Genomic DNA, 15,360 nt, shown 5'->3' on the forward strand with positions numbered 1-15,360 from the left:
AGAAAGCATTGGAAGGAGAAAATAGTGACAACCCAGAACTTACAAATGTAGAGGGAATCTCATACATTGTAAGAAATCTGAAAAATATTAAAGCACCAGGATTAGACGATGTCAACAACATACTCCTCAAACATCTTCCACCAAAAGGCTCCCTGTTCCGATCCCAAAACCTGGAAAACAAGCAAACGAAGTGAGCAATTTTAGGCCAATAAGCTTACTCCCTGAGCAAAATATTGAAGAGAGTATTGCTGAATATAATAAACGAGCATCTGAAGGATAAAAACATCATTCCGAATCAACAATTTGACTATCGCACAGAACGATCAACATCTCACCAACTCATCAAAGTAATCAAAACAGCAAAGGAAAAAGTAATCAGCAAGAAATCAACAGGCATGATCTTCCTAGATGTGGAGAAAGCATTTGACGGAGTCTGGCATAACCGACTCTTGTTTAAAATGATCAAATTAGGGTTTCCACTACCAATTATAAAAACTGTAAGAACTTTCTTACAGTTTCTCAGTTTTTATTAAAGGTCAGTTCACAGAAATCAATGAAGTCAAATTCGGAGTACCACAAGGAGCAGTGCTTTCACCAACTCTCTACAAAATCTACACATAAGATATTGTAAGAGAAACAACCGACAATTCTGCAGATGATACAGAAAACTCAGCCGATATTGTAACACATCTACAACAAAACTTTATCCCCTAATCAGTAGGAACTCACCCATCTTCAAATACGGCTGTCCAGCATTTGAAAGGATGGCAAAAACTCATCTTTAAAAACTACAAGTACTACAAAACAAACTCTTGGAATTGTTTTCAACGAAACAAGATATGAAAGGATATCGGATCTACATACTGAAGCGAAAATACTCTCTATTGAGGACTACGTAAGAAAGTTGCAAGCGAATTTCAACTCTTGTCTTGCATCGCGAAACACCGAATAAAGCATAACATAAAATAAAGCAAAACAATTTTAAAATAAAATCAAAAACTAAGTGACTAAACACGATACGCCTGAATCCTTAAAAATTCAATACAAATATAATGTATCCAAACTTTGTTATGTACAATTAATGAATAAATTGATGGAAAGTTTTGAAACCTCTGCAATTCACATTGTGGCTAGTCACAAAAACAAAAATGCAAAATAATTTTTTGCTATTTCACGTGTTATTCTTACTTGTCATCCTCCATTGTAATGTTTTCCGAAAAAATCATTTAATATTTTCTTCGTGTTTTTCCTCCTTTCAATAATATTTAATTTTTCATTACTCTCGTATAACAGCAATTCTGCACATCAATACTGGAGACAGTAAGTCATCAAATAAATACAGAATATGATGAGCTTACGGCCCACCGCTTACTAAGCATTTTTAAGATGGCCGAGGTGCAAGTTATATGGCCCGATCTAAATGGTGCTGGCTCAGCAAAAAATGTCAATTTATTACTCCTCATCATCGCCACATTCATTTGCTGCACGATGGAACTATCACATCAAATGTTGTCGTCGACACGAACGTGACGTTTAATATCGCTTGGATTTTCAGTTTTCATATCATTTAGATGAAGAAATAGAATTTTTTATGAATGTATGTGTGAGCTTGTGTGTGTGTGAAGGAAATTATTATTATGATTAGAGATATAGCATCATACGTGCATACATAAATATAATCATTATTGTATCCGCAGAATATACATATTACGTACTATATTGTAGAAATATTTAAAATTTGTTAATAATTTTATGCTATATAAAATTTATTGTTGTTTTACGTTTTTAGTTAAATCTGGAATGATTTGAGGTGATTTTGTAATTTTCAAATTTTGAAGAGATTTTTCAAAATTCTTGATTACAAATGACACTAAAAAACTTTAAATTTTGACAAGAAACTTTAAAAATCTTACCTGGCTTAAACTTAAATTCAGAAAACAAGGATTTGTAAAATTATCCCAAATGACATGGCGTTTCACTTTTTCTGGGTTAATATTCCTAAATTTTTAATGAAATATATTGACACTCAAATAAACGCAATAATTTCTAAAGAAGCCTGATTCAGTTTAAACCTGATTTAATTTGAAATAATTTAACATGCTTAATAACAGGTTTTTCAGATGCCAAGTGAGTAAATGAAATTTAATAAAACTCAATTGATTTTTTGACGAAGTTTATTGCGGTTAAAAAATAATAAATTGAGAATTTAATCCAATTTAAAGGTATGAATTGCTTGAAAATGATTTATTTTTAAAATATTAAACATGAATTTTCGATTATTTTAATTTTTATTCAAATTAATACTTAAAACTTCTCAAAAATTCATTTACATACCTAAATTCAGACAAAAAAAATACACACAAGTACTGACTATATCTACTCAATTTAGTAATAAAACGAAACATTTTTCTATGTAATGATTAGCATATTTATTAATTTAGTATACATTTCAATACTAATATCTCATAACAATATGTTACACAGAATTAGCATTGACAAGATTTTTTATACACAAGATTGTTTAAATTTTCTATTAAGCTTAAAATCGTGTTGAGTGAACTATAATTTTATTATCTTTGAGCTCTGTAGGAAGTGACAGATAATTTAAAATTTTCTAAAGAATTTTGGAGTAAAATTGGAATAATTGAAGCTTATCATTAACTATCATTATGTAGTATAATTTAATTGATTTTTTTTAACTTGAGTAAAGAATCTAATTTTTGTGGTAATATAATTTTTGTGGTATTGACATTTTTTTGAAAAATCTATTTTATAATGCTTTTTACTACCAGAAATGTTAATGTAGTTTTATGAAGCTGTTACTTTACTACAATTAAGTTTTTATAATTTAAAAATTTACCCTAAAAATTCAAGTTTTTATTCAAGTTTCAATTAAATATTTTCTTAAGGATTTATCACTGATTCTTTAAGGAAGTGGACTAAAATGAAAAAACAAACCATATATTCTCACATTAACTAGTATTAAACAGTTAAAGTTAATTAGTTTAACTAAAAAGACACTTTTAAAATATGTAAACATTGAATGTAATTTTTGTGATAAAAAATCTAATTTTTGTGGTATTTTTTCTAAGAGATTTTTTGGTTGATTTTTCCCTAAAATTGATGCTCCCCTATCTTACTTAAAATTTAAAAATTCGTTAAATATTTTTTAGTTAATTTATCATTTTCCACGTACTTTCCAGGCTTAAATTGAACTCAAATAAGTTGAATATAAGTCTGATAATAAATTTAGGTAATTTCTTTGAAGAATCAAGCTAGAAATTCTCAATTTATTATTACCACAAAAAATTGATTTTTTTACCACAAAAATTACATTTCATCCCACAAAAATTAAATTCACTAATAAGATCAGTTTTTCACGAAAACTGTCATTTTAGGATAAACTTTGCTTTTTAAGCTAATGATAAACTTTCTTATTTCCTGAATATTTTGCCGAAGAAATTATACTAAAAGAATTAATGTGTGAAAAGTCATAATCTTTAAAAATTTTGAAGAATGAAATTACAACAAAAATTAGATTCTTTACTTTATTTTTCTGAAAAGTTTTGATTTCCAATCGAAATTCCAATGTCGAATCAAAATTTTGGAATCATTTATTTTACGTGAGAAACTGATATTTATTCCGATTGAGAGAAATACCAACTAGTTCAATTTATAATTCTCACAAATGAAATCAATCCTTTTTTTTCCTAAATTGAGTGATTTTTAATCTGCATTCTATGTTTAAAACAAAATAGAAAACTAAAATTTAAACTTTTGACGTATTAATATAAACGTAAATAAAAAAACACACATTTTGTCAACATTAATAAATCAAAAACAGCAACAATAACACATACACACAAGTCAGAAAATTAAAGATAAAATTTACACTCTTAAATATTTTTTAAAAATATTGAATAAGTTGTTTAAATTAGTAGAAAATGAAAATTTAATGACGCAACAAAACATATCGTTTTTTATGAATAAAAAAAGCATAAATGTCTAAAAATCTTGTAGGATTTTAATTTCCTCTTTGTTTTTTTCAAATATTTTAGTAAAAAAAAACCATTTTGTCGGTGACATACAGGTGGACAGAAATTCATTTTTGCGTAGTTGTATGTTTCTTGGAAATAAATATAATATTAGTCCTAGGGTTTTCAATACCGAACCGATCTCAATACCGGTATACCGGTATTCGAAATTCAGACAAAACTGCTGTCTCAGGTCACGAAGTTAATGCAATTTCGCGATTTTGAAATTTTTCCGTTAACTAAAATTTTGATAAATCTTCAAACTATCAATTTAAGTATATAAAAAACCTCAAAAATTGTTGCTTTTTTAGAAAAAAAAAATAAAGTTTTTAATATGAAGGGACAATTTTTCATTATTGGATCTATTATTATATGTTCAAAGGATTAATAATTGCAAAACAGTTAACTAACCCTAGGAGTCAAAAATACATTATAATTAATGTGAAAGTACAGTCGAGTGGCAAATTAATGTCCATGTACTAGTTTTAACGTATTTTTGTCCACTCAGAAAAGTAATTGTGCATATTGGTTTTTAATAATGAAAACAATTTTCCAAATAATGGTTCAATATATAATTCAGTTGTTAAATTTAACACGTAATTCCACAATAAACGAGTGTTTTTTAGGGCGAAGTTTTAGGAACCCCCAATTTTCAACGTTTCATTTAATAGAAAAACTTAAAAATTACCGGAAATTTCCTAAAACTTTAAAATTTTCCTTACATTTTTCCAAACCGAGAATACCGGTATTCAAAAATCTTTAATACCGGTATTTCGGTTTTCGAAAACTATCGGTATACCAGTATTTCGATACCGGTATTGAAAACCCTAATTAGTCCCATATTTTGGAAAGGAACCTAATTGCCGAACAATTCGCTGCCTACCAGATAAAGTGTCATCAAAACTTTTTCAAAATATTTGGTTCCTAAAGCTGCAGCCTTGTCCAAAATTTTTTTTTTGAATTTTCACACGTATGATTGTACCAGTTAGCGCATGCACAATGCTGGTAACTATCTTGGTTTTCTCAAAAACATGAATATGACCCAAAACCAATTCAATAAATTACCAATTATTATTATAAAGTCAATTTTTAATATTTTGACATTTTTAAATTTCCTAAAATATTTTTTTTTCAAAATTGAAAAAACAAAGTTGTAAAAAATATTAACAGTTTAAAAGAATTAGTATAAAAAATTCCATTATTAAATAACGTTTTGGTTATAAAATACTAATATAGCTTTAAATGATTAAAAAAACGTTTTCAATTAAATCAATTATTTTTTGAGAATTGGACAACAATTCAGAAATGATTTAAAATTTTTTTAATTAAAAGATTTTTAAGCAAATGACAAACAAAGTCTTCTGTAAAGATACATATCAGTCATATTTTAACGATAATCTCTTAACTGTATAAAGTTTTACTGTATTTAGTACTTATTCAAAATTCATCTCTTTTTAATTTAAACCTTCAAAGTATAGTTGTCCAAATTAATTTTCAAAAATTTCACGACTTTATTATGAAAATCTTTTGAAATTTGTTTTAATTAAACTTCACAAAAACCACAACTTTATTAAAAATACCTTGAAATTCTTTTTATAATTTGCAAGCAAATTCCATGTGTACGAGCTAAAAAATATGAAAAAAAATGAAATCGCAATTTCATATCCAGATATAAATTATTTATGTCATGGAATATTTTAAAAAGAATACAAATGGTAGATAAAAAAAATTAACTACATAAAAATATACTCCACAATATTAAAACCATGCGGAATATTTATGTCAACAATGAACTAAAACCATTCAATTTTGCACACAAATAAAAACAAATTTTGAGGTTTTGTCTCTCAAAAAATCAAGTATCAAATAAAAACGACAAAAAGGTTTGTTGTAGTTCATTTTCTTCTTCAAAGAGAAAAACGACAGAGCTATCACATTAGCTACATATGTTACCACTGTGATTTACGCTTTGAATGAAAGTTAATGTGGAACTAAATGAAAGTAAAGGAAAAAATGTTTTTTTTTCCTTTTTATTTATTTATTTGAACCACAAAATTCAGAAATTTTATTTCGATATTCTGATTTCATCCTCAAAACTTAGATAATATCGTTAACATCTTCAGGACGAAATCGAAATTACTTTTACTTGAACAAAAAGAAAGCACATATTTAAATTTAAATTGGCAAACATTTCAAAATTTGCTGAGAATCAAATATTATTTTATTTTGAAAATTAACGGTTCAAAAAAATTTAAAATTTCAAGGGTCTAAAACACGTGATTTTTTTTTTGTATGAAAAAATGAAAAATCATTAAATAAAGCATTTAAAGATAATTTTAGGCTACCAAGCGATAAGGCAGAAGCTCGATGATAATGGGATAATGCTTCAAACCAGAGCTCTCTACGATGTCTGGTTGCTGAGATCTCGCGCCTCACTCAGCCAGCCAGCAGATCAAAGTAAATTTATAAGCGTTATTATTATTGTTATTATTATTATTATTTTTTTTTTATTCAAAAAAAGCTTCCTTTTGAATGAAAATTAAAACTTGAAAAATGAAAACAAAAAAGAAAAAAAGATTTTTACAATCATGAAAAAATGTCTTCCTGAAAATAAATAAAATTATCATTAAAAATATTAAAAAATATAAGGTGAGAAGTATAAATATATTAAAGTAAATATATAAATATAGTTGAGTACAAGATACAAATAAAGTAGAGAAATAATGTAAATCATCGTATATAAATCAAATTATGTGGTTATCATTACCGGACGAATATTTATCAATTTATTGAACATGAAATTTATATTAAAGTAGATTCAGTGTGAGTGAATGTTTAATTACTCGTATAGTCGCAATTATGTGCTGTTAATGAAAAGTTTTGAGAATTTTTGCTACACTTTTATTAAATTTTTTCCTTATTTCAAGAAAATTAAATTTAAATTTATTGTTTGAAATTCGAACAAAAAATATTTTTTTTTTCATTGCTCAATTTTAATTTATTTGTTTTTAGTCCTAAAAATTAAAAAAAAAAAAAAACAACAGCTTTTAAATTTTATAATTTTTAAATTCAAAACCGATTTAAAAAACACACTTTTTAAGGTGGAAAATTCTGAAGAAAAACTTCCATAAACAAAAACTTAAAAAAATGCGTTAAACAGGAAAACAAAAGTATTTAAGCATAAGCTTTAAATACTGACACTACAAAATCAATCGTCGCATGTGTGTATGTGTGTGTAAGGCTCTACTACGCAATCTGAGTGAAATGAAAATTTAATAAAAGTGTGTTAAAAAATAGTAAATAGTTGTTAAATATTAAACAGCTGCAAAAATTCTACCATTCAAGCTTAAAAATTCAATTTGAAAGTAGAAAAATCTGTCTTGAAATTGTGAATATTGTGCTTAAATGCAACAATTGTGTAAGAAATTAAACAATGAAATTTTCTGTTTTTAATGAGAAAATAAATCAAAATTTAATTTATGTTAAATTCAGAAAAAAATGTATCTGAATTTATGTTGTATTTATATTTGAAGAAAATGTAAAAAAAAATTATTGGTACTTTATTTTAAAAAATAAATTTTTGAAAAACAAAATTGAAACAATAATTAGAAGAAAATTAAGAATAACGTGTTCATTTGTTAAATGGAAAAAATAAATTATTGAAACAATTGAGAATTCTTGTTTATGTTTCTAGAATTTTAAAAATTAATTTTTTTATTTGAAAACATAAGAGTTAATAATTTTTACCCTTCACCACTAATTTTTATAAACTTAAAATTTCAAAATTTTTCTTTCGCATTATTTTATAAGAAAAAAAATAATTTAAAAATTATGTTTTAGTGCATTTTTGTGACTTGTTTCAAAAAGGTATCTTAATAATACACAATGTTCGTTTGGTCGTTCGTTCGGGCTATCTTATATTATGTATCGGAGAAGTGACTTATTAATCAAATACTAATCGCTGAGACAAAAATATGATTAAGTTTCTCGAAAAGATTCTATTATTTATTTGAAATTAAATATTTTCCTATTTACCAACTATTTACTTAAATTAAAAAAAATGTTAAATTCATTTGAATTTGTCTTTTTAAATCTAATTTTAATTTAAATTTTTTTTTTAATTTAAAATTTCTGAGTTGTTAAGTTTTTAAAGATTTTTTTTTATTTTAAAATATCAATATTTAATTTAGTCTTAACTGAATATATAATTACAAAAACTTAAAATTCAAACTTATATTAAAAAATAAATTTCAACTGCACTTAAATGTGTAATTCTGTCCAATACATCACAAGAAAAACATAAAACTTAATTTTGCTATAATTAAAAATTTTAAATTCAAATGACTCAATTAAAGCAATTTTCTTAGATGAATAAATTTACTCAAATGACTGCGCAAAATTAACACGAAAAAATTTATATTGTATTAAAATAATAGAAGTTAAATTTAATGGGAATTATTTGTATAAACTTATTGTCACAGATCAGAAAAAATGAGAATTTCCGCAAAAATAATATGAATTTTCTATTCTCAAGAAAGTCCTTATAGAAATTCGCAAAAAATAATGCATTTAAGTAGATTTGAATTACCGTAATAGCATTTAAAAGTATACCAACAACAAAATTTAATAGCATAAACATATATAAAGCATGTAAAAATGAGATGAAAATTTTAATTCGTTTTTTTTTTGGTCAAAAAAGATTTTTTGGGATTTTATTCTGTTTGCTGAAAAATTAAAAACTAAACAAACTTGAAAAAAGAATTATAAATTAAAAAATTGTTCAATAAAAATGAATTTGAAATATAAAAAGTGGTTTTTACAGATCTTTGTTTAACGTTTTTTACAGGATTTCAGATTTTTCAAAGTATTATAACACAATCATAAAAAATCAAACAATCTACAAGAAAAAAGGTCATCAAATCAGCATCGACATCACTCAACTCTCGCATCATCTAACTGACATAGAATGGCAATTTAAAAAATAAAGTGAAGAAGCACCTTTTGCGAAATAAAATTTTATTGTTTTCTGATAACACGGCTGATTGTTCATGTTCACCGTTTCTCTTATCTAAAGTACGTGATAGCCAATCTTCGTTTATCGTGAGGACTAAGCATATACTTTGTGTTTTACTCTTTTCGCTTTGTAGACAATAAATGATGAGGTATAAGAATAACTTTTTGGAAAGATAGAATTTCACGATTTGCATTAGCACAGCATAAAGCGAATTTTGAGTAGATTTGGATTTTCTTATCTTGTATTATTTCTTAAATCTTAAATAATTTTCAATTTTCACTAAAATTTGATTTTAATCAACGTTTTCCACATAAAAATTCTATCATTTAAAGAACCCCATTACTGTCTAGCACTAAAACTGAAAAGCTCCTACTTTAGTTTTTAAAAAAACTGGTTAAACTCCCCGTAAGCATCAACCGTAAACCCACAATAGAAGGCGACGATGTAGGAGAGAATTATCGGATCGTGTCAGACCCCTGAAGGCAAATTTTAGTACATTATGATAGAAATACATCATGAGAATCATTTTTACCTTCAAATAACTTTTCTTTTCTCATCGGTAACCGTTAAAAAAGACTTTCGTCTTCTGGTTGTGAAAGAAAATGAGAAAAAATTTGAGCAGAGAATAATTTTGAAAAAATTAGAACGCTTGATGTATTTTTTAGTCTGGATAATTAATTTTTACGACCTAATCTTAATTTTGCTTAAAATCGCCTTGTTCTTTGAGACCTAACCTCAATTTTCAAGATCTTAACTCCATTTGTTTTAAATGAAAGAGTGAACGCTGACGATAAAACTTTTTAACAAGACATCGTAGACAACTCTGTTTTTTTTTTAATAGCTCAGTTTTAAAGTTTCAAATCAACACACAAATACTATAATTAACAATTTTTCATTTTGATAAAGAACACATTTTTTCATTATTTTTCGTTGTTTTTCCTATCAAATCTGCCTATCTATGGATCCTACTGGACTGACAATTACTATTACTTACGAGTATTTTGTAATTTTTTTTACAGGACTTAGCCCTTTAAAATGCATCTTCATTCACAACAAACCAACTATTATTCTCAACTTTTATTAATTATGAATAAAAAAAATATAAAAATATGCAAGTAAGGTTATGTGGCTTTAATGTACTTTGTTGGATGAACTCTGCTGGCGGTTGTTCATAATGACTTAAATGAAGATGAGTAGCAAATAATAAAAAATAAAGAAAAATCGATGAAGTGGAAATTGAAAGAGTTTTAAGTAAGTAAGTAAGTAAGTAAAATTCTTTATTTACCATAAAGGTATTTTGATTTACAAATGAAATTATACAATTGAATTTTGGTATACAGTATGTCGGACAAAATATCTAAAAATATTGATTATGTAGGATCAAGTTAACAATTTTCAAGTCAAGGTTTCGAATAAATAGGCTCTCGTTTGTCCGGCTATTTAGCAATTTGATACTTTTCAGGCTTATCGTATAAAAATGTATGAAATTTCATTATGGTAGAATTTGTAGGCTGAAAGGTTAGAAGGATTCAAACACCTATTGAATGTCTATATGTTATTAATGTTAAAGTTTATAAAACCGTTCACTTTTAATGGCCAACGTTGCCCAAAATTTCATGAATGTTTTTATGAATACTTGAAATTGTCGGACCGAGGGGCAAGTTACTTTAAAACATCGAAATATCTAAATGATTCAAAAAATGATCGTTAAAAAAATGAATTTGGAAACTGCTGGATTCAAATATATAATTGACGAAAATTGGCTAATTTAGCCACTCCGCCACCACTTGATGCCAATGCTGTACCTATGATGTGACCAGTAATATGTGCTGTTGTTGAAGCAAAAATGGTGTGCTGTCTCAGCAGTTAAGTGTTTCACCTCTTTTATGCGAATTTATAATTAAAAATTAAAAATTCAACTGATTTTTTGCATTATTAATGAACAATCTCGTTCACTTTTAAGATCTTTTTTGTCCTAACTTTATTTCAGTAATTGATTCATTTTTGAATTTGCACGACCTCAAAAATTTTTTTTTTTTTTTTTTTGATCCAGTATAATTTAATAAATTACAAAGTAATGTTGGTTGAAAGCAGTAGATGTTGCATAAATTGACTTTGTAATGATGGACAGTAATGTCGAAGTCTGTCTTCCTTAGAATGTTCTTGCTCAAAATCACATAGAATTCCCACAAGTAGGATTCCAATTCATTTTCAAAACTGATCAAATGATCCTACAGATATTATCCAATTCATATGTGATTATGAAAAATGCAATGATTAAGCTATGTTGTTGAAGATCCTTTGATTCTGGAATGAACTATGCACAGGCAGTTGATTCTTCAAACAAGATCCATATAAAACTTCCTCTAGATCATTAAGAAATTTATCCATAACTTAACGTGGATTTCCTCAATAATTCAAATACAATAACGATCGTTGGAAGTGTGAAATAATTTCAATACAATTATGGATGGAAATTTTGTCAAAACTAGAATTTATGGAAATTGATTCCTCGAATTAACATTGACATGGAAATTAATGTCAAAAAATTAAAAAATGGTGGAAGTTGTTCCTCCAGTTGAAATTTGGAAATTAATTTATCGAAAATGAAAAATTGTTAATTCCTTTTGTTAAGTATCTATGCTTATAATTTGTTGTCAAACTTCTTAATTGCCATTTGCCTCGACAATGAAAAAAGAAACTTCATGTAATAAAAAAACCTGAGCTCTCTACAATTCTTTGCTGAGATAAGCACTTTCCCATGCTTTGAACGAATAAAGGCATGTATTAAGCTATTTTTTTGTATTTAACAAATGAAATAAAAACATAATACAATGTTTTGATTGCATGAAATTTATTTCAAAAAGGTAGCTTAATATCAGGTTCGGATCGTTCGTTACATATAAAAACTTTTTATCAGACATTATATGAGCTTAGAATCAAAGATTAGTGGAATAAATTTATTGGCGCCCCGGAATTTAAAACTTTTCGACGCAAAAATAGTATAATTAACAATTTTTCATTTTCTTTCAACTGTTGTCATAAAGGCATTACGTTATTTTCATTGTTTTCGCCATTTCTTCAATGTTTTCTGTTTTAACAGTGATTACTGAACAATGTTTGAATTTTTTTACCGTTATGAGGTTTGAATACATATGAAAATCCGTTTGATGAAGCTTCTTAAATTTGTGGAAGTTTTATAAATGATTTAAGCAACTGGAATATCGATCTTGTGTTTGAACTACTTATGGAAAGTAAAGATACTGGATCTTCACTGGATTTGATTGTGTTTGAGGTCAGTGACCTGGATCTTGGTTTTTAGGTCGTTAGATAGAATCTTACTAGATCCATAGGTCTGGAAGTGATCTGGATCTTACTGGATCTCGTTTTGTAATCTAGAATACTTATTAATCAATTACTTCGCTGGGACAAAAATGCGCTTAAGTTCTTTCAATATCATCAACCTTTTGTAATTTTTTTTTTTTAAATTAAACATTGATCATAATTAACATTTCAAATTGCCCATCTGTTTGTGTAATTATCTGAATAAAGAACTCGCAAAACTATTTTAAGTAGTAAATATACTTAAAATTGAAATGGTTCACTCAAAACGATTCAAGTTTCATGACGTCTTGTCGTCAGAATCACCAGATTTCGAAGATTTTAATCCATACTTGAACGTTCAGACTAAATAGAGGGGAAAATTAATTTTGAGATCTTTTGAGGAGATAAAAATCAATTAAGGAGAACGAAGTTTTACCTTTTTAAGGGGAATTATTTTCTAGCATAGAGATTGAGTAGACTGATCGTTGAATGAATAGACCATTGAATAGTCAACATGAAAAAGATTCGAAACAATGATCAAGAAAAAAATTGTAAGCATACTCGGGATAATTTTGGATTAAAAAATGAGACATTTCTTTGTCTGGCGAAAAGTTTATCTCAACTGATGTTTAGTCTTAAATTTTTTTAGTAAGAATCAGTTAAATTAAGTTAGTAAAACTTTAATACTGAGTTGTAGCATAGAGAAAAACGGAATTGAACTCAAATTTTTTTTTAAACATGAATTATTTTTGAGTTTTTAAGAAATGGCTGGATTGTGTGATTGACAGTTACATTTTTATGTAATCCTTATTTTTTCGAGTTTTAAATGTTTATTTATTTAACTCCATTCTACATACCAAATTTGTATACGTGCTACAATTTTTCATTTCATGACTTAAACTTAAAGAACAGAGAATTTAGTTACTACGCCTGAATGTTCAGGTGTCTTCTCTAATGTGAACGTGAAACCTATTTGAAACGAGTGTGACCGTTATTTATTTGACCACATTGACATTATTTAGTGAATTTTTAATTTTACTCGCGACTGTTTCTAGTTTTTTCAAAGTGTGGCTTAATCTACAAAACTTTTATAGCGTTTAATTTCGAAAAAAAATATTTTTTTCGATAAAATTCAATTTTTTTATGACCGATGAACTTTTCTTTGTAACTATAAATGTTTGAATTTTATCGGACAAAATTTAAAAAATGTTCGATGAATAGTTCGAAATTTATTCAAATGTCGAAGAATTAATTTGTAGACGGCAAACACCCTGGTTTTTATCAATTATCTATTGCATTAAATGTTATTTTATAGATTCTTTTATTAATGATTAATTAGTTAACTTTAATTTATTGAAGTGGGCTATTTTTTTAAACACATTGATATGTAGGATCAAGTTAACAATTTTCAAGTCAAGGTTTCGAATAAATTTAGGCTCTCGTTTCGGCGGCTATTTAGCATATTACGTGATACTTTTCAGGCTCGTTCTATCCATATTCCAATCATTAGGCAATCTTGTAGCTCTTGGCCCTTTGTCTCTCGCTACACTTCAAGTTTATGACCCGTTCCTTAATCCAACGTTGCCCAGAATTTCAAATTAGGCTTGATCTCGTACATTAAGCAGTCGAAGTATCTAAACTTCCGAAAAAGAACAAATTTGGAAATGGCTGGATTCGAACCGACGACCTTCGAGTTACCATACCAAATTTGAGCCAAGCGCCTTACCTATTTGACCAGAAAGGCACTTAACTGCTTTAAGCGTTAAGCTTTATTTTATGCGAATTTATAATAAAAATTAAAAAAGTCCTCGTGTTATTGATCGAGGGACTTAAGCGCATTTTTGTCCCAACAATCAGTAATTGATTAATTAGTCATTTCCAGACCTCAAAAACAAGATCCAGTATGATTCTGGTCACTCCCTAGACCCAGGTAGGATCCAGTAGGATCCAGTTTACTTTCTGATCCAGTAAGATCGAGGTCACTTCCAGAACTAAAACACAAGATCCAGTAGGATCCAGTTCACTTTCAGACCTAAAAACCAAGATCCAGTAAGATCCAGGTCACTTCTAGACCTAAAAAGCAAGATTCTGTAAGATCCAGGTCACTTCCAGACCTAAAAACCAAGATCAAGTAAGATCCAGGTCACTTCCAGATCTTAAAAACAAGATCCATATAAAACTTCCACTAATTTAAGAATTTCATCATTTAACGGATTTTCATAATTCAAACCACATAACGGTTATGATAAATTCAAACTTTGTTTTGTAAACACCGAATTAAAAACATCGAAGAACATTGAAAAACACTGTAAAACAATGAAAAAACGTGTTATTGTTTTTGTTGTTGTTGTTTATCGAAATGAAAAATTGTTAATTATAGTATTTATGCTATGATTTGAAACTTTTAAATGCATTTGCCCGCAATAAAACAATAACACGGAGCTAATAAAACAAACCTGAGCTCTCTACAATGTCTAATTGCTGAGATAAGCACCTAGCCCGAACGAACGAATGAACGAACAAAGTGCATTATTAAGCTACCTTTTTGGAAACAAGTTTCAAAAATGCGCTAAAAACATAATAATTTTATGTTTTGATTGCATGAAATTTATTTCAAAAAGGTAGCTTAATAAGACTCAATGTTCGGTCGTTCGTTCGGCTGCCATTAAAAACTTTTTATCTAGACATCGTAGAGAGCTCGGAATGGTTCTAAAAGATCAGTTCCATAAATTTATTGGCGCCCCGGGCATTTAAAAGTTTCAAATCGACGCAAAAATAGTATAATTAACAATTTTTCATTTTCATATACAACAAAAAAAACCACACGTTTTTTCATTGTTTTACAGTGTTCTTCAATGTTTTCGATGTTTTAACAGTGATTACTGAACAATGTTTGAATTTTTTTGACCGTTATGAGGTTTGAATTATGAAAATCCGTTAAATGATGAAGTTCTTAAATTTGTGGAAGTTTTATATGGATCTTGTTTT

At 27.3% G+C, this 15,360-nt stretch overlaps 1 protein-coding gene across 5 annotated transcripts in view; it reads left to right on the top strand.

Moving 5' to 3' along the window:
• Positions 1-2,131, top strand: part of LOC139099366 (uncharacterized) — a 129,655-nt gene extending 127,524 nt beyond the window's left edge. For all 5 annotated transcript variants that reach the window (XM_070651803.1, XM_070651801.1, XM_070651802.1 and 2 more), the window contains one exon: positions 1,294-2,131. In XM_070651803.1, the coding sequence (XP_070507904.1) occupies positions 1,294-1,530 (237 nt within the window). In that variant the 3' untranslated portion in view covers positions 1,531-2,131. The remainder of the gene's footprint in view (positions 1-1,293) is intronic.
• Positions 2,132-15,360: the final 13,229 nt, after the last annotated feature.

The sequence above is a fragment of the Chironomus tepperi genome, unplaced genomic scaffold (assembly GCF_022539635.2).
Source record: "Chironomus tepperi strain 1889 unplaced genomic scaffold, CSIRO-AGI_Ctep_v1 contig_467, whole genome shotgun sequence".
Classification (NCBI taxonomy): Eukaryota; Metazoa; Arthropoda; class Insecta; order Diptera; family Chironomidae; genus Chironomus; species Chironomus tepperi.